General features: G+C 49.4%; 1 protein-coding gene and 1 pseudogene across 1 annotated transcript in view; both read right to left on the bottom strand.

Annotated features, from left to right (window-relative positions):
- Positions 1-7,471, bottom strand: part of PIRT (phosphoinositide interacting regulator of transient receptor potential channels) — a 57,379-nt gene extending 49,908 nt beyond the window's left edge. Inside the window, exon 1 of the mRNA XM_052688264.1 lies at positions 7,310-7,471. Coding sequence (XP_052544224.1) covers positions 7,310-7,471 — 162 coding nt within the window. The remainder of the gene's footprint in view (positions 1-7,309) is intronic.
- Positions 7,472-15,148: 7,677 nt separating this feature from the next.
- LOC128083225 (ubiquitin carboxyl-terminal hydrolase 48-like) lies at positions 15,149-16,208 on the bottom strand (annotated as a pseudogene).
- Positions 16,209-27,325: the final 11,117 nt, after the last annotated feature.

Below are 27,325 nucleotides of genomic sequence, written 5' to 3'. Positions count from 1 at the left end.
TAAACTACCACAGCAGCAGTGGAAGGTGCTGCCTGTAGTGAGAATGGATATTAACCATCGGCTGTTCAGCTACAGGTGGAAATCTCTTTCAGCTGTACCCTGACAATGAAAGCCATCATCGATCAAAGGGGAAACTATCTCTGGGCATATGAAAGCTTGGGTGCCTCAGCCCTGCTACCCACCCTTGCAGATCCCAGCTGCAGTGTGTGAAGAGTGAGCAGGCAGCACTGCACACTTCTCTGGAGACAAACCTCTATTTTTTGCTAAAAGGGAACAATTCTCATCCCCACCAAGCAGGATTCATCCGTGTCTGCCTCCAGGTGAGACATTTGTGAGCTCATTAGCAAAGCCCTGAGGTCTAGCTAATAAGCACTGCTTGCTGTTCCAGCATGGGAAATCAGGCTGCCTCGCTAGGCAGATGCTTTTATTAAATCAAGCTGTGACCTTCGGGACTCTTCAACAGACACCGGCTTCCACTCTCAGCTCGCAGCAGAAGTGGGCGTCTGCTAATTGCTGTCCCCTTGGGTCCTCACACCAAGGGTTATCATTTTTTCCTCCACTTAGGAGAAGTTAGAGGGGGGCTGAGCTGCAAAATCCATGCCCAGCATGCCGAACAAGAAAATGTCTTTGCTCGCAGGTATTTCTGACAAAGCTATCAGCTTGCAGCAGTGTCAGTGATTGGAGTCATGCTCAGCAGGGGGGTCAGGGCATGCTCCAGCTCATGAGAGTCCTTGTCTTGGATGAAACCCTCCATGGCACGTGGGGCATGACTTTTCTTCTGATATAACATCAGTGGCTGAGGAAGAACTCTGCTGGTGCTTGAGTGTTGCACACAGATGGGTCAAGTGGGTTTGTATGGGGTGGCATACAGAGAACAGGAGAGCACTGAGAGCAGATGCCCAGGGATCAGGGCAGGAAATGGGGTGTTCTGTGAGCCCCAGGGAGCGGAGCACTGAGGAGGGAAACACTGACATGATTAAGAGATGCACCCCTCTGAATCCATCCAGCGTCTGGATTTATTTTCTGGCTGGCTTGATTGAAAACGGTAAACCTTCACACCACAGCCCACTGCCAGCTTTGTCTTTTAGAGAGTTGCTGCTGATGCATCCTGGCTGCCGGGTGAGAGATGGTGTCACTTCCAATTGCTTCAGCCATTCACCAACAAATGACATTAGGCACACGGTTGCTTTCCTCTAAGCATCCTACAATTCAGCAATAAAAGCCTGGCTTAGGCTGCAGAGACCCAGCTTTGCTCCTCCCCTTGCTGCTGAGCTTAGCAGGTCTCTTCGTGGCTCAGTTTCCCCACTACAGGTCGTGAAGCCCCAGTGCTGCACATGGGCAGAGGCTTACTGTTCTGCAACTCTGCCAGGGAAAACCAGTGTTTCTCTTTCATGAAGTCTGGGTTCTCACGTTTTTTTTGTGAGAAAACTTCTTTTTCTTCAAGAGAAGGCTTTTTACATTTTAAACATCAAAGAAAGCTTCTTTTCCCCCCACATTTTGCCATTTTTTCCCCCTTATTTTCTAATTTTCTGCAGAACATTGTCAGCATAGGGTGGCTGGCACATCTGGTCAGTTTCAAAGCTCCTTTGTCACTCTGCCACTACACAACAGCGAGGATTTGGAAAAGGAAAATGGGGGAAAAACAGGGAACGACTTCCCGCTGGCAGAGTAAATGGATGAGGAAGATACACGTGATACAGATGATACAGAATGAAAAATAAACCTAACAACCCTGTTCATTTTACACAAGTTCCGTATTGAAAAAATACAGCCTCAGGGATGGTGCTCTCCATCAGGACAAGGCGCTCTGCAGCTCATGAAGCTTCCTTTGCAGCTGGGTTCATTCTGTACCTTTGGAAGAAGCAAAACGATTTATTTGAGAAAGCTTCTTGGCCTGATGCCTTGGTTTACAAATTGTGTCTGTATGTGCAAATGGCATCCTCTATAACAAGAAATAACTCCAACTGCACTGACAGAGCTTTTCATGTTCTTTTTACTTACATTTCCTCTCTACCTATAACTTCCTGGAACAACTACTTTTGAGGCTGAAACCTTGTTTCGAGGAAAAGAGGAAAAGAGTGCATTCATGAAACAAGCACTGGATCCACAGATGTGGATGCAGTGGTCAGTGTGCACCACTGCACACCAAGAAACCTCAGTCACATCAGTGAGACTTTCCTAATGCTGCATTTTTAATGCCTACCTTAAACCATCACTTTCTCACTCACCAAATCACCATCATAATTTTTAAGGGCATCTGATTTGGTGCATAAGTGACCTTTAGAAAGGAGCCTGCAACATGCATTCCCCTCCAAGCTGATGAGTTTATTTCCAGTTCATGCCGTACCCTAAGAGTCTTCTGGTGGAAAACGTCAACTCTAAAAAAGATAAAAATATTCATCTGTAGGTTGCAAAATGCATTGAGGAAAACCACGTTCAGCAACCTGCTGAAGACATTGTGCCTCTTTTGGCACTATGCTGACTTGCCAACTGTCTTTCCTTTTGTAATTGCATGCAGTACAGGCTTATTTATCTGCAGCAACAACCCCTCCTGGAAGGCAAAGCTTCTGATGAGCTCAGACCTGCTACAAAACCCCACTGGTGAGCCTCAACAGCCATTCCTTGCAGGAGCAGGCTTGTTTCTGGTCCATTCAGTGGCGCACCAACCCCATCCCAGCTCTTCCCTGCTGGCAGCTGGCTGGCATTGCTGGCGCTTTATGAAAGTCTTTCTAGGAGCTGCTGTCTGTAACAGTGGCTGCACCAGCTGCTTCCCCATTCTCCTCCTGATTTACCAGGAGCTGTGTTTGGCAGCATCTGTCACTGCAGATATCCACTGCTGTAGTTAATGCTAAGTCTCTACAATTAGCTAGCGCTCCGTAAATGCCCTCACAATGTGTTCATGGCCACTGGAAAAGGCTCGTTTCTGTTTTTTTGGCAGATCTTCCTTTCCCATTAAGTAACCAAAGCGCAGGTGGCACCATGTGGCAGGAGAGTGTTTAATAAAGGGCAAGGTCTGCAGTTCTGTGCGTCCTGTGACTCATTTCATGTCTATTTACAATCTCACATTCAACTGGGTGCTTTACAGCACCTTCCCCAGGAGCAATCTTCATCACACTGATGCTTTTTTCATTGCTTCTCTTCTAGCATATTCCAGAACACAGAACACAGGCTTTTTTTTTAGCATTCCCTTCAAGTCAGCAGCCCATCTTTGCTCTCAATCTCTTTTGTTTTTCCTGTTTTTGGCACCTAGCACATTTTTTATTGCCAGATGCACACTGAAGTTCCCCTCTGTTCAGTGCTCAATAGCAGAATGCACAGGACAGTCTGCTGGTGGACTGCTCTGCTCTCTTAAGCAAATTCTCCCATCCCACAAAGTGTGGAGCTGAGAGATCCACCCAGCACTGCTTTTATGTGGGACAGCCCTTACCAGAGAGCCTGTCTCAGACAGGGACATTCTGCAGGGCAGAATGGTCTTCCTACAGTCAGAAACACAGAATCATAGAATGGCCTGTGTTGGAAGGGACCTCAAAAACCATCTAGTTCCAACCCTTGTGCCATGAGCATGGTTGCCCATCACTAGATCAGACTGCCCAGAAATCCATCAAGCCTGGCCTTGAACGCCTCCAGGGATGGGGCATCCACAACATGACTGCTTCTCTGGGCAGCCTGTTCCAGAGCCTCACCATATTCTGAGTAAAGAATTGCTTCCTAAGATCCAACCTAAACCTCCCTTCTTTCAGTTTATATCTATTTCCCTTTGTCCTATCACTATCTACCCATGTATCCCTACTGAAAGTAAGCTCCTTTCAAGTACTGAAAGGTTGAAATAAGGTTTCCAGGAGTTTTCCCTTCTCCAAGGCAAACAATCCCAACTCCCTCAACCTTTCATCATAGGAGAGATGCTTCAGCCCTCTCATCATAGCAGAGATGCTTCAGCCCTCTCAGCATCCCTATGGCCTCTCCTGATCTCACTCCAACAGGTCAGCATCCTTGTGTAGGGGGCTCCAGGCCTGGAGACAGTACTCCAGATGTGGCCTCACAAGGGCAGAGTAGAAAGGAACAATCACTTCCCTTTTCCTTACTAGCCACCTTTCTTTTGATGCAACCTGGCATACCACTGGCTTTCTGGGCTGCAAGAGCACACTGCTGGCTCATGTCCAGCTTTTCATCCATCAGTACCCCAAGCCCTCAACAGGGCTGCTCTTTAAGGGTTAATCTCCCAGTTTGTACACATATCTAGCATTGTCCTGACACAAGTGCAACACTCTATGCTTGGTCTTATTGAACCTCATTAGGTACTTGTGGAGCCACTTTTCAAGCATGTCCACATTCAGCTTCATGAAGTGTTCTTGGACTTGCTCTGCTCTTACACTGGGAGGGATTTTGCTCTCCTGATCCCCAGCTGGAAGTTCAGGGATATAAGAGACTTGGGAAGCCTGACTGGCAGCAAAGACTTAGGCAAAGAACTCATTAAGTACCACAGCCTTCTCCACATCTGAGGAAGCCAGTTTCCTGTTTCCATTTATCAGAAGGGATGGAGGTCTTCATCCTACCAACACCACACTCCACTGAATGCAACAACTGCTGTGAGTGGGCATTTATCCTCCATGACACTGCTACCCCCAGGGCTTTTACAAGGAGTAAAAGAGAGAGCCTTAGGGATTCATCTGTCGCCACAGTGTCCTTCCAAGGGTGACAGGGTGCATGGATGATCCTCCCTGTGATTTGTCCTCTCATGTTTAGCTCAAGCCAGATGCCACCATCCAGCAAAATAACAAACATAACAACAAACAAACCTGTGATCTTGCTGTCATCTCAGGTTGCTTCTCCAGAGGAGCCCCATTTGCAGTGAAACATCCACCCAGCACCTAACGAATGGGCTGCAAGAAATGAGAGCTGTAACTCGGAAATGAGAGCACCTGCTTGACAGTAGCAGATCATGCTCCTTTTGCAATGGATTCTCTTATATTTTATTTTTAAATTAAAACAATGCTTAACCTTTATAAATTGTGATTTAGGCTTATAAGAAAATAGACTCAGGAATAAGTAGCTTGCTCCAGCGTGAAATTGAATAAATCTGAGTTGAATCACAGAGTGTTACTTACAGAATAACAGTAAATGATGTGTGTGGTTTATTGTTAAACAAGAGCAGAGCTCTGGAAATGAGGTTAAAAGGAAAGCCGTCAAGGGTGTATTTTGCAGCTGTTTCCCAGGCAAAAAAAGAAAACGCTGTTAAAGAGGAATTAGGATGGGAGCATTTATCAGTTATTGTATGGAAACAAGTCCTAGCAAGGCAAAACCAGCAATACCAAGAAGGTGAGGGAAGCAAGGGGCACGGTCGAAGAATAAAAATTGAAGAATAAAAATAAACCAGCAGAGCCAGAAAAACTAGAGTAATTCCAGCTTCTTCCAGTATTTGCCAGGTTTATGATAGATGGGATGTGTCCATCTTTCCTGTTGCTGCAGGTCCCCATGGGGAGCATATTTTCTGAAGCACTGAGCACTGGACACAGCTGGCACAACGTGCCTTTGATTGCAGCCCCTTTAGTGCAACTGGGCTGCTGAACCCACCCCTCACCCTGTCAGCTCTGTGCTGGGTGGGCACTGAGAAGGTCTGCTATTCTCTCCAGCAGCCGACCTGCTGGTTCTTGGCAGTGCCTGGCCAATAATTGGCTCTGAGGTTTTTGAGAAGAATAGCATTTAGGTTCTGAGCAGATACAAGGATCTTCTAGTTTTCCAACATTATTTTACATTATTTCTCCCATCTGAGTAAGAGCTGAATGTCAGCCCTGCCTGACTGGGCTGAAGGAAAACCCTTCTTTCATGGCAGAGTTTGGGATGCAATATAACTGCTGCAAACCAACAGCTAACATCTATGGGAAGTAGAACCCTACAGTTAGTGCCCTCAAGGTACAGGGACAAGCCACACAGAGAGACATGAATGCATCTCCTCATAACAAAGACCGTGAACAGTCATAGCTCCCGGCAGGGGAGAGCGGTGTATCCCTGCAAACCGCATAGGCAGGGAGATGAGAAGACACACGTGGGGAATCAGGGGATTGGAGGGGCAGGAAGGGACCTGAGGAAATCCCCCCCCGTCCAGACCCCTGCTAAGGCCACCTCGTGAAACGCGGTATGCAGGAAAGCACAGCAAGCAGCCTGCCGTGCAGTGTGCAGTGCTGCAGAAAGGAACCCAGGCGGAGGCACCGCCCCCACTTGGTGCTGCTTGTGAACCAGAAGGCTGGCTCAAAAAGAATCCAAGTATCAGAAAGTGTAAACCTGTGGAACGAAGGGATGCCATTCAGAGGGACCTCAACAGACTTGAAAGGCGAGCCCGGGAGAATCTAATGAGGTTCAACGCAGCAAAGTGCCAGCTTTTGCACTAAGCGTATTTCCAGATGGAAAGGAACAGTCCTTGGGAGCAGCCCTGCAGAGAAAGACCTGGGGGTCTGGTGGAGGAAAAACTTAACGTGAGCCACGTGTTAAGCACATGGTGTCCCAGGCTGCATCAGAAGAGGGGTGGCAGCAGGGACAAGGAGGTGATTGTCCCTCTCTACTGTGCCTTGTGAGGCCCCAGCTGGAGTCCAGGCCTGGAGTCCCCAGTACAAGAAAGACAGGGAGCTGTTGGAGGGGGTCCAGAGGAGAGCCACGAAGATGAAGAGGGTGCTGGAGCACCTCCCCTACGAGGACAGGCTGAGGGAGCTGGGCTTGTTCAGCATGGAGAAGAGAAGGCTGCAGGGTGAGCTCATTGCAGCCTTCAGTACCTAAAGGGAGCCTACAGACAGGAGGGGAGTCGACTCTTTGAAAGGGTGGATAACAGCAGGACAAGGGGAAATGGTTTTAAGTGGAGGGAGGGAAGATTGAGGTTGGATGTCAGGGGGAAGTTCTTCACAGAGAGAGTGGTGAGGAGCTGGAACAGCTGCCCAGAGAGGCTGTGGATGCCCCGTCCTTGGAGGTGCCCAAGGCCAGGCTGGATGGGAAGCTGGGCAGCCTGGTCTGGTGTTAAATGTGGAGGTTGGTGGCCCTGAGTGTGGCAGGGGGTTGGAGCTTGATGATCCTTGCTTGAGGCCCTTTCCAACCCAAGCCATTCAATGATTCTGTGATTCCAAACAATTTGCGAAGGAGAGATTCACGTGGAGACGTGCAGTTTTTATTTTCCCAGCTCTATCGCCGCCACAAAGGGCAGTCGGTGAACGATGAGGGGTGATAACGATGCAGGCCCAGCCCGGTGCCCAAAGGCACGCAGCCCTGCGCTGTGAGCTCACCGGCCAAGGCGCTGTGACAGCAGCGGAGATGGCTGTGAGCTCACGGAGCCGCCCTGCAGAACCCGGGGCGCGGCAGAGCCCGGCATCACTCGTGCCCGGACTCCGGTCGAGCGCGGCAGCGAGACTCGGAGGCGCGAACGAGAGACTCGGTTTGGGCCGTGCTGCGGGGCTGCCGGCGGCAGCTCCCGGCGCTCAGCCCGCGGCATCGCCAGCGTTCCCCCGGCCCTGCCCGGCTCGGGCGGCCGGGGCCCCGCGGGGTGCGCTCGCGGCAGCGGAGGTGAGCGGTGCGGGGACGCGGCCCCGGGGCGGGCGGCGGGGAGCGGGGCCGGGGCTTCGTGCGGACGGAGCGGGGCGTCGCCCGGGGACGGCGAGTGACCGCGGCCTCTTCTCTTTCGCAGCTCTGACGGCTCCGGCCCGCCGCGGCGCCGCCGAGGGGAGCGGCTTTCCCGGCTCGGCTCTCCCCGGCCCACCGCACGCCCGGGGCCATGGAGCTGCCCTCGGACTGGACCTGCCCCGTCTGTGGGCGGAACCGGGCCGAGGCGGCCTACGTGACGCCCTGCCGGCACCAGCTCTGCTTGGGCTGTGCGCTGCGCTGGGCGAAGCAGCATCGCACCTGCGCCGTGTGCGAGGAGAACATCGAGGCCGTCCGGTACGCGGTGCAGGCGGAGGAGGATTTCCTCGCGTGCCCCATCCCGCAGCCTGCAGGGCGCTCCGAGGACGAGCAGGAGGACGAGCAGGAGGAGGAGCAGGGCTCTGCAGAGCCGCAGCTCGAGGCTCCCGAGCACAGCTTCCCAGCCGAGACCTGGGCGGACTTCTTCCGAGGAGATCCGGGGGACCTCGAGCCGCTGCTCCGGTGGATCCAACAGGAGCTCGAGGACATCATCGGAGAGGAGTGGTGGACAGTGGCTGCGGCGCGGGCTGATATCATGCACCTGCTGTGCCTGTTCGGGCTCAGCGAGGACACCCTGAGCCTGAACTTGGAGTCGTACCTGCAACACCACACAAGTCGTGTGTTCGTGGCGGGGCTCATTGACACCGTTACGGCCCTGTACGGCCCAGAGCTCCGCCGGCAGCAGGACAACCAGGCTGCCCGTGAAACAGGAGGGCAGGACGGCCCCGCGGCCACCCCCAGCCCCGCCACCTCCCCGCAGGAGCCTCCTGCCCCCAGCCCGAGCCGCTCCACCAGCCCTGCAAGCCCCGGCGCCGAGCGGCTCCCCGGCGTCCCTCACGGGGGGCCCGAGCCCCGACCCGCCGCCCCCGTGTCCCCGCAGGAGCCGCAGGAGCAGCCGGGGCAGGCGGCGGCAGCGGGCCCCTCCGCCCAGGGCACGGACCAGCAGCCTGGGGGGCCCCGACGCCCCCCGAGGAGGAGGGCCAGCAGCTGCCCCCCGGATTTGCCCCCGTCCCCCAAGAGGCGGCGCTAGGCCGGCACCCACTGCGGTGCTGAGCACGGCTCGCGGCTTGGGAGGCCATCAGTGATCTTGGACTGCTTTTATAGACAATAAATTATTTCAAAAAAATGCAAATGTCTCCATGTTATTGATGGTGAAGTTGGGTTTGCTGTCCCTCCCCACGTCGGTTTCTCCCTCTCCTGATGCTGGGGAGGACACAGAATCTTAACTTCCATGTTCAGAAACCAGGAGAGAGTGCTCCTGTTTGCAGCTCACGCTGAGGTGGGTGAATGGGATTAACGGCAACTTTTTGCTCATTCGCTGATACCAAACCCCAAACACCAACCTGCGTCTCCTACTGAAAAAAAACTAAAATGAAAGAATCTCCGCAGTCACAGAAACGTAGGGGCAGGAAGGGACCTGAGGAAATCCCCCCCGTCCAGACCCCTGCTAAGGCCACCTCGTGAAACGCGGTATGCAGGAAAGCACAGCAAGCAGCCTGCCGTGCAGTGTGCAGTGCTGCAGAAAGGAACCCAGGCGGAGGCACCGCCCCCACTTGGTGCTGCTTGTGAACCAGAAGGCTGGCTCAAAAAGAATCCAAGTATCAGAAAGTGTAAACCTGTGGAACGAAGGGGTGCCATTCAGAGGGACCTCAACAGACTTGAAAGGCGAGCCCAGGAGAATCTAATGAGGTTCAACGCAGCAAAGTGCCAGCTTTTGCACTAAGCGTATTTCCAGATGGAAAGGAACAGTCCTTGGGAGCAGCCCTGCAGAGAAAGACCTGAAAGCAGCCTGCCGTGCAAGACGGTGAGTGCATGCTGCAGTCTGGTCTCACAGTGAGGTGGTTGAATAGGATCTGTAGGAGGCTATCAGTAGTCACGGAGCCTTTTTGTTAGAGGCAATTGTGTCCCGCAATACACGACCACCATCCCAAGCAGTGAGTGGGAGCCTTGTGCACCCCACCGAGCTCCTTGCCAAGTCTTTTTCAGGTGAACGGTTCCACCAAGCTGCGGATGAAGCTGGGAGTGCGGCAGCCAAACCCCCATGTGCAAAGAAGCCGGTTTCGTGCTGCCCGGTTCCCCTGCGGCGCAGCAGCACGGCGCGGTGCGGCCGTTTGAGCCGTTCGAGCGGCCGTTGCTCAGCCCGGCGCAGCTACTGGCTGATCCCCCGCCCAGCCCCCTGCTGAAGGCAGATCGTCGAGTGTGAGCCAGCTGCGTGCTGTGCCGTGAGCGTTTGGTTCAGAAAGGAAGCCTGACATAGGCGTTACCACCACTTGGTATTGCTTGTGAATCAGATCAAGTCGAAAAGCGTCAGTCAGAACGTGTAAACCGTTCATGGAAAATGGGTTATTATCGGAGATAGTAAATGTGCAATTTTTATTCTCTCAAATCTGAAATGCAAGAATCTCCCTATCACAGAATCCCAGAACTGTAGGGCTCAGCCACAAGACTTGGAGGCACAAACCAGACTTTGTTTGGGCCGTGCTGTGGGGCTGCCGGCAGCAGTTCCTGGTGCTCAGCACACAGCATCGCCAGCGTTCCCCCAGCCCTGCCTGGCTCAGATCTCCTGAGAGATCAGTTTGTTTCTACACCCTGAACCCAAGCACTCATGATAGTGGTGTAAAACAAACATGTGCCCCAGAAGGCAGAAGATCACTCTTGTCTTCTTGTGATAATAATCTGATCGCAAGGACCAGGCTGATTTCCTCTCATAATGTCTACTCTGGGCCTCCAGAAAGTAAATTCAAGAAAATATGCATCTTTGTTGTTTTTGTTCCTGTTTAAAAAAAAAATAATAAAATAATGAATGCAGATCTATGGGGATTATAAATGTAGTCTGATTTCTGAATCTTTCTGAAGTTTCTTGAAAGAAACTTCAGTTTCTTCCTGAAGTCCTTGGTACTTCCTGGCTAGATAATAAGATGACCTGCAGGATGATGGCTGTTGCATTGCCTCCTACGGTACTGACCTAAAACCAGGCCAGGACCAAATGACTGCACGCACACACCAATATGATGAACAGCAAAATGGCCTTTATTACACGTGAACTCCAGCTTATATAACCTATGTGCTTCGTCTATGCCCCTAAGGGCACGTGCCACACATCAATCATAGAGCAGGGAGAGGGCCTGTCGCGTCACATCCTGTGGGGGGGTCTCGCAGTTGCTGACAACATCTCCCCCTCTCCAAGCTCAAGAAAGTCTACTACAACTCAAGAGGACCCTACCCGCGTACGCCCCGAAATCCCCGCATTGCGCCTATCCATGCTGTTGTCCTCTCGGTTAAGCCTTGCCCCGTTACATCCCGATTCGCAGAATAATCCTACCCTAATAACTCTATAACCTATCAACCTAATTACAACCTATTAACTTAATAATCCTCTGTGAGTAGAGCCCATTAGGAGAAACTCCTAATATCCAACCTAAACCTCTTCTGGTATAACTTCTGGCCGTTTCCTCGGGTCCTTCACGTGGGCGATGTAGTGCCCTGAGTATGCACTCACACCTCGGTGTATGAGAACAGCACTCAGTTCATATACATAAACACCATTTTTTTGTTCCATAAAAGGCTCCATGTCGAGCAGCTCAGAGAAGCCAATGTAGGTGTTCAGCTTTTTCTTATGGCCAGTTTGTCTGTCAAACATGAAACGCATCAGCTGCGGGTTGAGTGTGCAGGGAAGACTTAGCAGCCTGATCTTCCTTGTGGCATTCTGCTTACTCTGACAAGTTTCGCAAAAATAACGATTGTCACAGAATCACAGAATCACAGAACTGTAGGGGTTGGAAGGGACCTCCAGAGATCATCGAGTCCAACCCCCTGCCAAAGCAGGTTCCCTACAGCAGGTCGCACAGGTCGGCATCCAGGCAGGTCTTGAACATCTCCAGAGAAGGAGACTCCCCCACCTCCCTGGGCAGCCTGTTCCAGTGCTCCTCACCTCACTGTAAAGAAGTTCCTTCGCACATTGGTGCAGAACTTCCTATGCTGCAGTTTCCAGCCGTTTCCCCTTGTCCTGTCTCCACTCACCACTGAAAACAGTCTGGCCTCGCCATTCTGCCCCCCACACCTCAGATATTTATAGACCTGGATCAGGTCCCCTCTCAGTCTCCTTTTCTCAAGGCTGAACAGACCCAGTTCACTCAGCCTTTCCTCATAGCAGAGATGCTCCAGGCCCTTCACCATCTTTGTGGCCCTCCGCTGGACTCTTTCCAAGAGATCCTTGTCTTTTTTGTACTGGGGTGCCCAGAACTGGACGCAGTGCTCCAGATGAGGTCTTACCAGGGCAGAGCAGAGGGGGAGGATCACCTCCCTCGACCTGCTGGCCACACTCTTTTTAATGCACTCCAGGATGCCATTGGCCTTTTTGGCCACAAGGGCAAACTGCTGGCTCATGGCCAACCTGTCATCCACCAGGACACCCAGGTCCCTTTCCGCAGGGCTCCCCTACAGCAGCTCATCCCCCAACCTGTACTGGTGCATGGAATTATTCCTCCCCAGATGCAAGACTCTACACTTGCTTTTGTTAAACCTCATCTGGTTTTTTTCTGCCCAGCTCTCCAGCCTGTCCAGGTCTTGCTGAATGGCAGCACGGCCTTCAGGCGTGTCAGCCAATCCTCCCAACTTCGTATCATCAGCAAACTTGCTGAGGGTGGCCATTATCCCCTCATCAAGGTCATTGATGAAGATGTTGAACAAGACTGGACCCAGCACAGACCCCTGAGGAACACCGCTGCTTACAAGCCTCCAACCGGACTCTGCACCACCAACAACAACCCTCTGTGCTCTGCCAGTCAGCCAGTTCTTAACCCACCTCACTGTCCACTCATCTATCCCACACTTCCTCAGCTTTGTTATAAGGATGGCGTGGGGGACAGTTTCAAATGCCTTGCTGAAATCAAGGTAGACTACATCAACTGCTCTCCCCCTATCCACCCAGCCAGAGACAACATCATAAAAGGCTACCAGGTTGGTCAAGCACGACCTCCCCCTTGTGAACCCGTGTTGACTACTCCTGATAACCTCCTCTTCTTCCAGTTGTCTGGAGATGACATCCAATAAAAGCTGTTCCATCACCTTTCCAGGGACAGAGGTGAGGCTGACTGGCCTATAATTGCCTGGATCTTCCTTCTTGCCCTTTTTGAAGACCGCAGTGACACTGGCTCTCCTCCAGTCTTCAGGCACCTCCCCCGTCCTCCAAGACTTCTCAAAGATGACAGAAAGCGGTTCAGCAATCCTACCAGCTCCCTCAGCACCCGTGGATGCATCCCATCGGGTCCCATGGATTTGTGAACATTGGTGTTGCCTAGGTGCTCTTGGACCACCTCTTCCCTGACAGAAGGGAGGTCTTCCATTCCCCAGATCCTCTCACTGACCTCCAGGGTCTCAGATTCCCGAGGGGGAGCTTTTTCACTGAAAACAGAAGCAAAGAAGGCATTCAGTATCTCCGCCTTCTCAGCATCCCCCGTTACCAGAACACCTCCATCACTTAGCAGGGGAGCCACATTCTCCCTAGTCTTCCTTTTACTGTTAATGTACTTGAAAAAACCTTTTTTATTATCCTTTATCCCCTTTGCCAGATTTAATTCTAGGCAGGCTTTAGCCTTCCTTGTCGCATCCCTGCAGACCCTGACAACATTCCTGTATTCTTCCCAAGTGCTCAGACCCTTTTTCCACATTTCATGGGCCTTCTTCTTTCCTTTGAGTTTGTGCACGAGCTCCTTGCTCATCCACACAGGTCTCCTGCCACCCTTTCCCGATTTCTTCCTCACAGGGACGCACCGATCCTGAGCTTGGAAGAAGAGCTGCTTAAATGCCAACCAGCTCTCACAGGCCCCCTTGCCTTCGAACACCCTAGCCCATGAGACAGCTCCAAGTAGGCCCCGGAAGAGATCGAAGTTGGCTCGCCTAAAGTCCAGGATAGCAATCCTACTTTTTGCTTTACTTCTTCCACTCAGGATCTTGAACTCCACCATCTCGTGGTCACTACAACCCAAGCTGCCCCCGACCTTTACTTCCCTGACAAGCCCTTCTCTATTAGTGAGAATAAGGTCCAGCAGTACCCCTCTCCTCGTCGAACCTACACCCAGGAGGGGAGTAAACTCTTCAGAAGGGCTGACAACAGCAGGACGAGGGGAAATGGATCCAAGTTGAAGGAGGAAAGATTTAGGTTGGATGTTAGGGGGAAGTTCTTCACAAGGAGAGTGGTTAGGCCCTGGAACGGGCTGCCCAGGGAGGTTGTGGATGCCCCATCCTTGGATGTGTTCAAGGCCAGGTTGGACGGGGTCCTGGGCAACCTGATCTGAATGTGGATGTTTGGTGGCCCTGCTAGGCAGGGGGGTTGGAACTACATGATCCTTGAGGTCCCTTCCAACCCAGGTGATTCTGTGATTCTGTGATTCTGTGATTCCTCAACCACCTGCATCAGGAAGTTGTCTTCAACAGATTGCAGGAACCGTCTGGACCGCGCATGCCTGGCCACATTGCTTTTCCAGCAAATATCTGGATAACTGAAGTCCCCCATAAGCACCAGCGCCTGGGATCGTGACGCTGCTTCCAACTGTTTGTGGAAGGCCTCATCAACCTCCTCCTCCTGATCAGGGGGCCTGTAGCACACACCCACAACTTTGTCAGCCATACCAGCCCACCCCTTGATTCTCACCCACAAGCTCTCCACTGCTACACCACTCTCCCCCAGGTGGAGTTCAATACATTCAAGCTCCTCTCTTACATAAAGAGCAACTCCACCACCCCGCCTCACCAGCCGATCTTTCCTAAAAAGCACACAGCCCTCCATGACAACATTCCAGTCATGCCAGCTGTCCCACCACGTCTCTGTGATCGCAATGAGATCGTAGCCATGTGACCGCATGCAGATCTCCAACTCTTCCTGTTTATTTCCCATACTGCGCGCATTAGTATATAGACACTTCAGGGAGGCAGCATTCCCCTGCCACACTCCATCCCTTTGAACTCCACCCTCATCACCCATCAAGTTCACTTTTGAACTTTGAACTACCTGAGCCTCAGCAGTCCTCATTTTGTCCCCTTCCCCCTTCTTACCTAGTTTAAAGACCTTTCAATGAGGCCTGCCAGCTCCTGGGCTAGGATCCTTTTACCCCTTGTAGACAGTTGAGCTCCATCTGCAGCCGTCATGCCAGGAGCTGAGTAAGTTGCCCCATGGTCAAAAAAACCAAAGTTTTTCTGCCTGCACCATCCTCTAAGCCATTTATTGATGAGGAGGGCTTTTTTGATCCTCTCAGAGTCCTTCCCCGCCACTGAAGGGATAGAAGAGAAGACCACTTGCATTCCTGCACCATCCAGTACCCTCCCCAGACCCTTGAAGTCATTTTTGATTGCCCTTAGGCTTCTCTTGGCAGTATCATCACTGCCAACCTGAACTACCAATAAGGGGTAGTAGTCGGACGGGCGAATAAGCCCAGGCAGCTTTCTAGAGATGTCCCTGACCCGTGCCCCAGGAAGGCAGCACACTTCCCTCCCCTTCTAATTTTTCTTCCTTGAGAAACTCTGTGATGCAGTCTGTCAGCTGCTTGTGCCCTTGGATGTTAAACTCCAGCTCGTAAAACTTAGACACGAGTTTGGATTCCCTGCCACACCGGTTGCAGACTGTGACATAGACATACTCCCCACAAAACTGTTTCTGAACAATGTTTCAAACGTCTGGATTTTTTTGTTTGGATAAAGTATCTTCCAGCAGTGACATGAACAGCTTGGAAAATTCTTGGGCATCCTGCTTGGCCTGTATCCAAGCCCAGCGCTTTGACAAACCCAGAGGGATCGATGTATTGCCTTCTGCTGTTCTGCAGCAAGGCAAACAAGTACTGAAGATGCTCACAAATGGTCTGAGGCACATAGTCTTTGTCTTTGGGGATGCTCTCTCTGACTGTGTGCTCATTGCTGGAACACAAGTAGAGGGCTTGCCGGAGCTCCAGATTAAGAAACCACATCTGCAAGAAAGTGTTCACGTAGCACGTGGCGCCGAGGTTTGTTAAGCCCACAAATGCATTCTTCTTGCGGCGCTCGCAGTTGGGATCATCGATGTTGTGGAAGCTGTTCTCATCAATCTCGCCCAGCCAGACGTGCTCCCCGATGCCCACCAGGCAGTTGGGGTTCCCCCGGCAGTTCCTCGTGCAGGACCAGCACCAGGACCATCCGTCACCAATGGAAGGGACAGAGCCCTTCGTTTGGGAACTTGGGGGGGGAAGGTGGGGACAGCAAGGGGGGAAAGCGCTCCGGGGAGCGCGGGGGGCAACGGAGGGAGCTGGGGGAGAACCACAGGAGGTCCAGGAGTGGAGGAGCGCCGCTGCCACACAGCCCCGGGGGGAGGCGGAGAGCGGGGACCGCGGAAGGAGGCGGGGGAAGGAAGCGAGGCCCGGGGCCGGGAGCTCGGGCCGGAGCCGCCCGTACCGGCAGGCGCCGCGCTGGCAGGGCTCCAGCCTGACGCGGTAGGCCGCTTCGACGTGCTCCTGCGTCACCGCCTCGGGCGGCACCGTCTCGGTCCAGCGCCAGGCCGCCTTCTCCAACTGCAGCCGCGGCGCCATCGCCGCCCCCGGCCCGACCCGGCCCCTCGCATAGGACGCGTAACTTTTCCTTGAGGTGGCGATTGGCAAGTTCTACAATTGCTTGTCCCTGAGAGTTGCCAGGGATTCCTCTGGAATGAGATATCTGCCAAGCTATTAGCCATTCCTGGGTCGATTTTGAGATGAAGCAAGACCCGTTATCTGTTTTTATCTGACTGGGCAACCCTATTGCGGCTGTTGCAGTGGCCCAATGACTCTGTGCTGCAGTCGAATTGCACTTTGTATGTTGAGTAACTGATATAGAAGAAGCTGTATCTACAGTAACGGCAAGCCATGGACGAGGGGCCATATGGGGTTCCCATGTGAAGTCTGTCTGCCAGATCTGTAATGGCTTTAAGCCACGGGGGTTAACACCAATAGTTGGGGCAGAATTGCAATATGGACATGCCTGAACTACATTACGAGCTGTTGGCAAGGGAATAGAACAGGTCCGTGCCAAAGCCTTGGCACCTATATGAAGAGATGCATGAAGATCATGCGCAGTTCTGACAGTGAAGCATGACGTGCCTGCGACCTTGTCACCAACTGCATTACCCATTGTAAAGAACCCTGGAACCTCTGAATGACTGCGGACATGTAGTATAGCCACTGGAGCCGAGCGAGAGGCCAACGCTTCTTCTAACAGTCCGGCTGCTGTAGTACTCGGATGTCCCTCTTGACCCATGCGTGCAAGCAGCTTAGCTGCAAAAGCAGAGTCGGTAACTACATTGCATGGGATTTCTTGCCATAGACGAAGTGCTATTGTTACAGCCATAACTTCCAATATTTGTGCGCTAACTGTCCTGTCACAAAAAATAGCCGAGCTCCACTTACTGTCTGAGTTTTTTTACCCTTGTCCGGTAGATGAGGAGGCATCTGTGAACAAGGTAGGCCCTTCGAGAGGGGAAGTTTGAACATGGCATCGGAGGGAAACATGGAGGGGTTTTGCTAGCTCAAAGATAGGCAGAGAGTCAGTATATTCAATTGCACCTCCATATCCCTGTAGAGCTGTAAGAAGGATATCTGGAAGTGGTTGTGTATCACGAAATGAGCTCTGTAGATATATTGCATCAGGTTTTTTTGCAAAGGCTCGCAGTGGCAGCAATCGAGATTTCTTAAGCAACATTGCTAGAATCTCAAGCCAGGAAGTATTAGGCTCGTGTGGGCTGTACGGAAAACATCCACCATAGAGGTCGGGGCTTAGCATCAAGGGAATGACCTATCACTGCAGTTGCACCCGCCTCACATCTCGTTACTGCTACCTCGAGAGCCCGATCAGGGTCCCATCTCGTTAGGAATGCTTTCATACAATTCTGTAGGATTTCATGCCATGCGGCAGTCATTTCTGGAGTAAGTTTCCTAGGCTCCCTCGGGTTTGATCCCTTAAGCTGATCATGAAAGGGTTTCATAAGCCGAGGTGGGATTCCCAAAGCCCCTCAAATCCACTGGATTGCCCCTACTAACTTCTGCACATCCCACAGGGTGGTAATATGGGGCCGAATATCAAGGCCAATTGGTCGTACCATCTCAGGGCCAAACTTATACCCGAGATGTTCAATTCCTGGTCCCCTCTGAGTTTTTTGCTCGGAGATAGCAAAACCGGCCGCAGTCAAGGCTTCTGTTACTCGATCTTCTAACATATACAAGCCTAAATAACAAGGGGCTGCAAGCAAAAGATCATCCATATAGTGTGCAATTGTATACTGAGGGAAGTCCCTTCTAACTGCCTCCAGGATCCTTCCCACCACCAACTGGCAAATTGTGGGGGAACACATCATTCCCTAGGGGAGGACACACCATTGAAACCTCTCTGCTGGTCCCTCGTTGTTAATCATTGGGATTGTAAAAGCAAATGCCTCTCTATCTTGTTCTGCTAGAGGAATAGAGAAGAAACAGTCTTTTAAATCAATAACCACCATCGGCCACCCTCGTGGGATGGCTGACAAGATAGGACCTCCTTGTTGAACTGAGCCAAAAGGGACGAGCTGAGTATTAACGGCACGCAGGTCATGCAACAGGCGAAAGGCGCCTGAACGTTTCTTAATGACAAAAATCGGAGTATTCCACTGGCTAAGTGAGGGTTCAGTATGTCCTAACTGGAGTTCTCTAGTAACTAGTTGTCTAAGCGCTGTAAGCTTTTTATCTGAAAGGGGCCACTGATCCACCCAAACGGGATGAACCTCCCGTTTCCAGCTCAAGGAAATGGCATAAGCAACAGCTAATCGATAGACAGTGGCCCTTACCATAAATTTGTGATACGTACTCCCAGTTTTGTCAAAAAGTTTCTGCCCAAAAGTGTTCCTGGGACATCAGCTATAAGCGGGGGGCGGGGGGGTCTCGCAGTTGCTGACAACAGATGGCAGGCAAGGAATGCCATCCCATGACTTAGTTCTGGAATCTTGTGTCTCAGCTTTGATTCCTGGAAAAGTAATTAAGCAGAGTAGCCCCTTGAAAATGCATGGAGGTAATAGTCTGCCTTGATTGTCAGTAACAAATCATATCAAAGCCATCTAATTTCCCTCTGTGAGAGGGTAGCTGATCTTGTGGACAGCACAAGAGCAGTAGGTATCTGATGCTGCAGCACTTTCAATTCTCTGATCATGAAGAGTGCTGAAGAAATACATGAATTTGCCACATGGTGATACAGAACTGGACAGACAACCAGGCTTAGAGAGCAGCTGCCAACAGCAGTTCTTTGAGCCCGATTCAGCCCGAATGTAAGGCTTGTCTTCACCATTCCCATTCATGAGCTGTAACGTAGGACAGAAGATGCTCATTTTCCTTGTGTTTGAAAATGACTGAGGTGACAAAGGACAGAAAAGGAGCTTAAGTGATCTTGTGACTGAGAAAACAATGAAACAAACAAACAAACAAACAAAACTACCATGGAATTTAATAAGGATAATGCAAAACAATCCTTTCAGATGGGATCTAATTGGGAATAGAAGCAGGGAGCATACCTCGTGTGTCATATTGCTGTCACTCTGCTGCAGAGGGTGTGTGCCATCCTGCCTGTGTGCCAGGCTCAGAACACCTGAAGCTGTCTGACATTCCTCCAGTGTCCCTGCCAGGAAAGGATGCGGTGGGGGGATTATGGCAGGGTGGGATGCTGCACAATGTGACAGCTGCAGAAACCCAAAAGAACCCTGAGATTAACCCCAAGGATCATCATAATCTTAAAAACGTAGGGTGATTCAGTGAATTGGGGTTGCTCAGCTTTGGCACAGATAAGATCATTCTACATATGGACCTCCTGGTGAGTTAGAAGTGTTTGTCTAATGGTACAACCAGCATAGTACCAGATAAATTGCATGGTGAGGGCCTAAGCTTGTGACTGGCACCTTCAAGAAGTAGCTAGACAATAGCTAGAGCTGATTTATTTTGGGAAAGTATGGAAAAGGTTATTAAGTTCTGCAGGAACCTTTACAACCTTGTGGGTCTGTTCCTTAGTATGAAGTATAACGGTGCTGGAGCTGGCACGGCGCCTGTCCCAGCGTGGAGTGAAAAAAGCTGGAGAGCAGGCAGGGCACATCCCAGGCCATTGCTCATCTCCTGCTTGGTCACTGGAACCCTGCAAATCCCTGGGGTTGTGTCAAGTCCCCCAACCACGCGCATTAAAAACTAACCATACTTCCAGATCAGGCTGAGTTCAGTGCATGGTCTGTGTTAAGGCACTAAGAAAGACATTGCTCTTCAGCATCTGCTACTGCTTCCAGCTTCCTCCCTTCTTGGTTCTAAGGAGGAAGACACAGGAATAGCCTTTGGCAGTTTTCAGTGTCTTTTGCACTCTGCAAACACCGAGTGCCCTCAAACCCCATTCACTTCTGTGCTATCTCCTCTATAGCAGAGAATGGGGACAAATCCTCAGATCCTGCCAGAGCAGCGCAGCTCCATAGTGAATGATCTGAGCCTGTTGTCCCAAGGTGCCCAGGAGCAGGAGGGTAGATGGGTTAACTCTAACAGCTACTTTTGAAGGGCCGAGTGCCCACGATCCGCTGGGGAGGTTTTACAGAGCTCATCCCTTATTCATCCCTTCCCAGCTGCAGCTCTTAGAGGAGAAAGTGATAATGCTCATGGTATTTTTCACTCCTTCCACGACAGTCAAGGCTGGACATCTGCTGTGCAGAGTCATCTCTGAGCTATTTGCAATTATTTCACCATGTTGGGCACTGACCTGTGAAACCTGCCATGCAGTGAAAGCTTGGGCCACATGCTGCTTTAAAAAAATGTGACTGCAAACACTGCTTTCCCATCCATCCCCACTTGTGCCTCATGTGTCATTCACACTGTATGTACCTGCTGAGATGCTACCAGTGGGTCTATTTAAAATTTGTGTGAATCTTGCTTTCTTGTCCTGCAATGAACATGTTCCTTCATATCAGCTTTACTGTTGTAAGTGGCCTCCAGGTAATTGTGCTCTTTTAGCCCTTGGTTATACTTGTTTCCACTTTCCCTGCTCACATCACTGCCTTTAGGTAAAAACTGTGCTGCAGGCAATGATGTAAGCATGGAAATTGCTGGCTTTACAGCTTGGCTACTCTGAAATACAGCTGGTAGCTTTCTTCAGGGGAAGATAATCTTATTACCATATCCCCTCATAACTATGAACAAACCTTGTGCTGAATCTTCCCCAAAAATTGCTCTCCTGAGTTTTAGTGAAATGTAACAAAAATATATCCTAGGCAGTGAGAGATCAATTGGAAAATACTCCACAGATACCTTTAGGCCCAGGAGACAAATTTAGGTAGAGCTGCCTGCCTGATCTGTAGAAATGGTGGTGCCCAGAGTGCAGAGCAGCTCATCTCCATGTTTATGCTGTCTTCAAGATTTCATGTCAAAGCTGGATGAGGTCAAGAGGGAAAAAGCTGTTATCTTGCTTATTTTCATTTGAATCAGTTAAGACTGTTTTTCCATGACAGCATCATCTGAAACTTCTCATATTTGAGTGACACCACCTTCAAGCAACTTGAGCTTTGATTCACAGACTATGTCCAGTGGGAAGATTTGTCAGTACTCCAGGTGCCTGTAAGGACTGACATTTCACTAAATCAGCAGGACCAAGGCATCAATGTGGTGGTAACACCTGCTGCAAAAGGCTCCTGGTTGCAATACAGCTTCCATAGCTCCAGTCTGTATTGTTCTCAGCAAAGTAAAGCCTTCAGACCACATGATATTTAGCATTGCTCATGATGCTGTCTTCATTGCTGCTGAGCTAATTCAAGCAGGGAGGTTGTTTGGAGTTAATTGTTTGCTGTTTGCAAACTAGTCAATGAGTGTTTAATTAGTTTCCTTTATTTAGACATGATCATGTAAATTAAAGGGATGGTCATTGAAAAGCTGCCTACAGCTAAGGACTCAGTAATTCATTCACCATTACTACTTCCTCTCATGATTTCTTTTTAACTGCATACATCATTTGTCTTTGTTTGGATTTGAGGCTCAGAGAAAGTTCTTCCAACTGATCTCCGCTTCTGTTCATCCACAACATCCGTAGCAACAGTGATGAAGTGCCCAAATTTGCTGAAGTCTTGACTCACTACTGCTCTCCAATGAGGTGCAAGAAGCAAAAAAATTCTCATGGACTGTCTAGCAATTCAAGTAATCTCCACTGAGCAACCAGCCTTTGAGAGCTGCAGCTAGGTGTGCTGGATGCCAGTGTGTTCAAGCATTTGGCATCAGCCAAATCTATGGGCTTTCTAACAGTGACAAGTTCAGGTGAAAGGGGTCACTGCTTTCACTGAAAATCTCCACAAAGTTCATACTGATTTTTTCTACTTCCCAAACAAATCCTACTCCTGATCAAGACAGAACATCCTCAGGGAGATCTATGTGTGCTCAGGGACATCCACATCCCTTTTGACGTCATGATAAGATACTGTCACCTTCACCTTTTACGCTTCCAGAAATTGTGCAAGCATGAAACAAGCACTTGGTAATGACTAAAATGCCCTAACACTGTCTGCTCTCACCATGCTCCAGCCCCTACAAGCCAATGACTGTCTCTCCTGACTGACGTAGCCGACTTCAAAGCCATTAGAAGTCCTCTTTACAGAAGCATGATCTAGTACAGGCAGGAGTATAGGTGAAGACAAATGCCAGTGTTTGCTGAAGCTGTTCCTAGAGTATTTATTTTTTTAAGGACTAGAGAGAATTATTACCAAGTGGGGCTGCTTGGGAAGTCAGCACTGTCAGTGCTCAGCTATCAGTCATGGGTGGATGGAGAGTGAGAAGGGTCAGGAGGGCCCTGGGTGTGCATTGCTCAACACCAGCTGAACATTGGTGCACTGTTAATGCTGTCTGGGATGAAGCCAGGACATGAGGAGGATGTGGTGCAGTACTCAGTCAGGTTATAGCAGATCATTTTATGCATTTTGATGCCTTGGCAAAACAGTCTTGTGAACAGTGAAAAATTTGCAGCCCTTCTTTCTGTTTCATTGCGGGAATTTGAGAATAGGTTTCAAGATTACAAAAAAAATCATCAATTATTTGATAAATTTGCAACTTCATTTTCAGTCAGTATAAATACATAACCTGCGAATTTTCAAATGAAATGTATAGAGTTCCAATCAGATATTCAACTCAAAAATCTGACCACGTCTCTTTTCCAGGCTGTTATAAGCCCCTCTTACCAGAGGAATACCTCTTGCTTCACAGTCACACCTTATTTGTGTTATTTCTTTTTGGCAGCACGTACATTTGTGAACAAATATTTTCAAGAATGAAGAACAGGAAGAGTAAAATTTCATCAAAATCTCAGATGAACTGCTTGAGAGCTCAGTAAGAGTTGCAGCCACTTTCATCAAACTGAACTGATGCATTAGTTTCACAAAGTCAAATATCCCACTAGTTCTATGTTTTTGTTGCTCTTTTTAATGTTCAAATAAAAATGTTTTCTTATTAAAATACATTTAGGTACTTACATACATAAGCTATATTATACACTTTATATGTGACCCAAGATGATTCCTCTTCACTCAGTGTGGCCCAGGCAAGCTAGGTTGGACCCCTGCCTTAGAGAACTGATGGGTTCCTGACCCTTGTTGAATAGGACATGTCTTTTGGGAATGGAAAGACAGCTTCTGCACTGTGTATGTGAAGAGAATAGGACTGAAAGGGACCTGCATGATCCACATGTCTGACCTCCTGTGCAGCCAAAGCAAAGGACTGTCCTGCTTCAGGGCTGAAGGGGATGTGCCCTGATATTGATGTCACTGTAACATGCTGAAGTCGCATGAAATCTTCACTCAGGTGAACGATAGAAGATGTTTATTGCTGTATTCCCTCTTAGCAAGGGACAGAGGTCATGAGTGGAACAGAGAGCGAATCGACATTTCAGGGAGTGAAAATGGTGCAGCTGGGCAGCCTCCAGGCTGTGGCTGTGTCAAAGGCAGTGTTTGATTGACTGTGCAGCTTGTAACAGCAGCTGGGAGAGAGGCTCAGAAAGCCAAAGCTCAGCAAAACAAGATGTACATTTAGGATTCCAGATGGACCCCGGCCTGTATGAAAATGTATGGATGACAAACCCCTGTTCAGCTGCAGATCCAACCAAAGAAACATTGGTGTCCAGAGCCCTCCAAGATTCTCCAGGATATCCTGCTGATTCTGCAGCTATCTTTCCAGAAAGTCACCTGAACACGTTGTGTTGGATCTGCCCTGGGTAGATGCCTTGCTCACCCCATGATTCTTGAAACAGGCCTGCACTTCTGTGTTGATGAACACATCACAGAGAATCAGTCCCAAATTCTGAGTGAAGCAGATGTCTTGCTTGAAATCACTTGCTGATCAAAGTAGTTCTTCTGTATGTATCTACCTCTGTGCCCTCTTACCATCGCTGTTCCTCAGAGCTGCTCAAGGCCTCCCTTCCTCCCTTTTTCATTACACACTGAGCTTCTTGGAAACTGCTGAGTGGTGTGAGGAGGAAGCTGAAATCAGAGCACGTCCTTTTCAGTGGCTACCATGACCTGATCATTTAACCTCTCTGTGCTTTGGGTCCTTTCAGGGAGGCTGGAGATAAAGAAATGCAAGACTTCCCTATTCTTGAACTGCTGTTCATATTCTTGAACTGCTATGAAATCCTTGCAGAACCTTGCCAGCAGCTGTTGGAAAACTGCTCATCCATTTGGCTAATGGAGGTATTTACCTTAGCTCTGTGCAAGTCTTTTGTTTGTTGACCTTGTTGGAGATATCCAAGCAATGTTTGTCAGGACGGTATTTCTGATAACAGCAGATTTTATTCGCGATTGCAATGGCGGCGTCCCGCAAGCAGGAGCGCCTATGGACACAACGTGACAGCCTTTAGACCCTGTTTTCTCCCCCTTCTTTCCCCCTCCCTCCTCCCCTGTTTCCCCACTGGCTGGGTACTCCAGGTTCACAATCTTACAGAAGGTTTTCATTTGCTATTTACTTGTTAATTTATTTGTTATCTGGTGTCAGTCAGCAGCCGTCCTGTTGTTTCCAAGGTGTCTCGGTGCTCTCCTTGTATTGATATGGTCATTTTCTGTTAAACAAAGAGCACTGGGGGGATGATGCCAGCTCTTCCGATGTCTCTTCAGGCACTTCCTCGGGCAGGCCATCACTGTTCTCCGGTTTGCTCTCGTGCAGGATGTTCTTTCAGTGTATATGACAAAATGTACATCTATACACACATATATATATAATATATATAGTGTGCGTTCCTGGGAAGGTTCATCTAGAGGATAAGTGATGTCAACTTATCAGAGATCTTCCCAAGTTAAGCAGAAGGACTCCCAAAAAGAACTATGAGAGCGGAGATCATGAAATAAAAATGATATTATCCAATTCTAATGCAGAAACAGCATTTGATTCCCACAGCCTTACTGGTAATAACAGCCAGAAGTATTTCAGCTGCAGCTCTTGCGTATCTCTCTTCCTTTAATGAGAGCAAACGCTTGATCACCTTTGCAGTTCATTCCCACCACAAGTAACTGATGAACCTGCTGGTCAGAGGCTTGTAGGAACATTTGGATGGAAATGACAGCTAAAAACTGTGAACTCATTTGGGAGCTAATTTACTTTCGCTGATGTTGCAGCAAAACCCCGCCTCTCAGTGGCAGAGGCGTCATTTCTCTTCTATCGGACTGTGAGTGCGCTCTCGTGTGTCTGAGAAACATAAATACGATATAAAACTCTCTCTGGAGCCCACATTTTTTGGGACGCTGGCATTTTATAAATGAACAGTGTGTGCATGCACAGCTCACAGTAAAACATTACATTCTGCATTGCAGCCTGGCCCAAAGACAGGGTCTTGGTAGTGAAATTCAAACAGATGGGAAACAGAAGAGTCAAGCAGATAGCTTTGCAGAAGTCTGAATGAACAACCTCATGGGTCTTCAGAAATAAGGAAGGCGAATTGTCTGCAAGATGTGCAAGATAGGATTATTTGCATTTCAATGTCTTCTGTGAAACATTACCATTTTAGTAGTTAGTGTTTCTCCAAAGGACAGCTCCGTTTGAATGAGCCATTGCTGCCATATCCACCTAAGCTACCGCTGTTGCAGCTGAACTATTTACTTGGTCTTATGTCCTAGGGCATTTCTAGGTGAACACCCCTTTGATTTGATGTAGGATTTGATCTACATACATAAATTCAGAAATAGTCATAAATAGTCCCAGAAAGGTGATGGGCTTTCTTCCCATGAATGGGCAGTGCACAACTGGATCAATTCAGCCTGGCCTTGCAGCCTGGAGGCTCAGGTGACCTGTGTCAGGAGCAGAGCATCGTCCCCATCCAGCTGAGCACAGCTGCACCACTGTGCAGTGTGACTGCATGTGACCCTGTCAAACATGGCACATTCAGCTTAGACCAGGAGACTCATTACCAAAACAGGATCCTAAATAATAGCTTTCTACTCCAACGATCATCAATATTTAGGGATTCACCCATGTCTGCTAAGTAATATCCCTGTAAACTGACCTTGACGGATCTCATTGAGTCAGTGCAATAGAGCATAAACAGAGTAGTACACCATGTGCTAGTGTAAAGCTTTGTTAAATATGATACAAACATTTAATTAAAGTAAGCCAGAAAGGCAGTCCTGGTGAGGTAATGTAACACATTGCATGTGTTTTTGCTGATGCCTGATCCAGGCTCCCAGACATGTTTTCGGAACAGATCAGGTCACCCTGTGAAGATGCTAGCCCCATGCATGACGCCTAGGTATCAGAAGACACCTACAGGTGGATGTCTTGACACAGGTGCCCTGATCTAGACCTGAATCCTACTGTGCATGCTGATGTCAGATGGCCATAAATAGGTGTATTGAACCCCTCGATGTCTGCTGGCTTCAAATTATAACATCCCATCCCATTATTGTATTTGTGGGATTGGTGCTGATATGCATCCTTACCGTACCCCTGGATTTCCAGAAAAAGAGCATCCAGACCAACCATTTGTAGCAAATTGTATTCAGGATGAGTTTAGCCCCTTGCTAGTCATTTGCAATGCTAATCTTGCTGGAATGCATACACTAATAATGAGGAGTTAATGAGCTGTCTAAACTTGCTTAGGTCCCTTTCAAGGATGAAGTTTGCAGTAATAACAAAGGCTGAAGTGGTTCACAGGGTTAGAGGCAGTGATCGCTTGCCAAATCATGTCTTTTCTCATTGAGAAATCAGCAATAGTATGGGCAAATGAATCTTCAGAAAACTCCTGGCTCTCACTCCTCAGTTTCTTAGAACCCGATTGGAAGGCAGCAGTGTGCCTTGCTTTGATTTTCTTACCCTTCCTTCCAATTGTCTTGCCTGGAGAATTTGTTGTTTGTTGGTTTGTCAGGAAAAGATGCAGATGAGGCAGTTCTGTTTGCTTCATTGTTTGCACAGCTCAGTACTGAGTGTTTCGACACAGATGCCACAAGGCTTTCCCTTGATTCAGTTCTCTTGTATTTGAATAATCCTGACTTGGGACGGTCAGCATCTCGTGGAGCTCTCTAATTCTTATATGGTAAGGATCAATCAGTACACAAAAACCTTATCAGTCCTCTGGTAATCAGATGCTAGAAACCAATTTGTCCACCACTACTGTAGAGAATAAACACAACAAATGGACATAATGAATGCTGTCATGTGAAAGAGTATGCTCA

This window comes from Tympanuchus pallidicinctus, unplaced genomic scaffold (genome assembly GCF_026119805.1).
Source record: "Tympanuchus pallidicinctus isolate F22 unplaced genomic scaffold, pur_lepc_1.0 scaffold23, whole genome shotgun sequence".
NCBI classification, from domain to species: domain Eukaryota; kingdom Metazoa; phylum Chordata; class Aves; order Galliformes; family Phasianidae; genus Tympanuchus; species Tympanuchus pallidicinctus.
The sequence above is the reverse complement of the archived record's forward strand: the minus strand, read 5'-3'. Positions and strand labels throughout refer to the sequence as shown.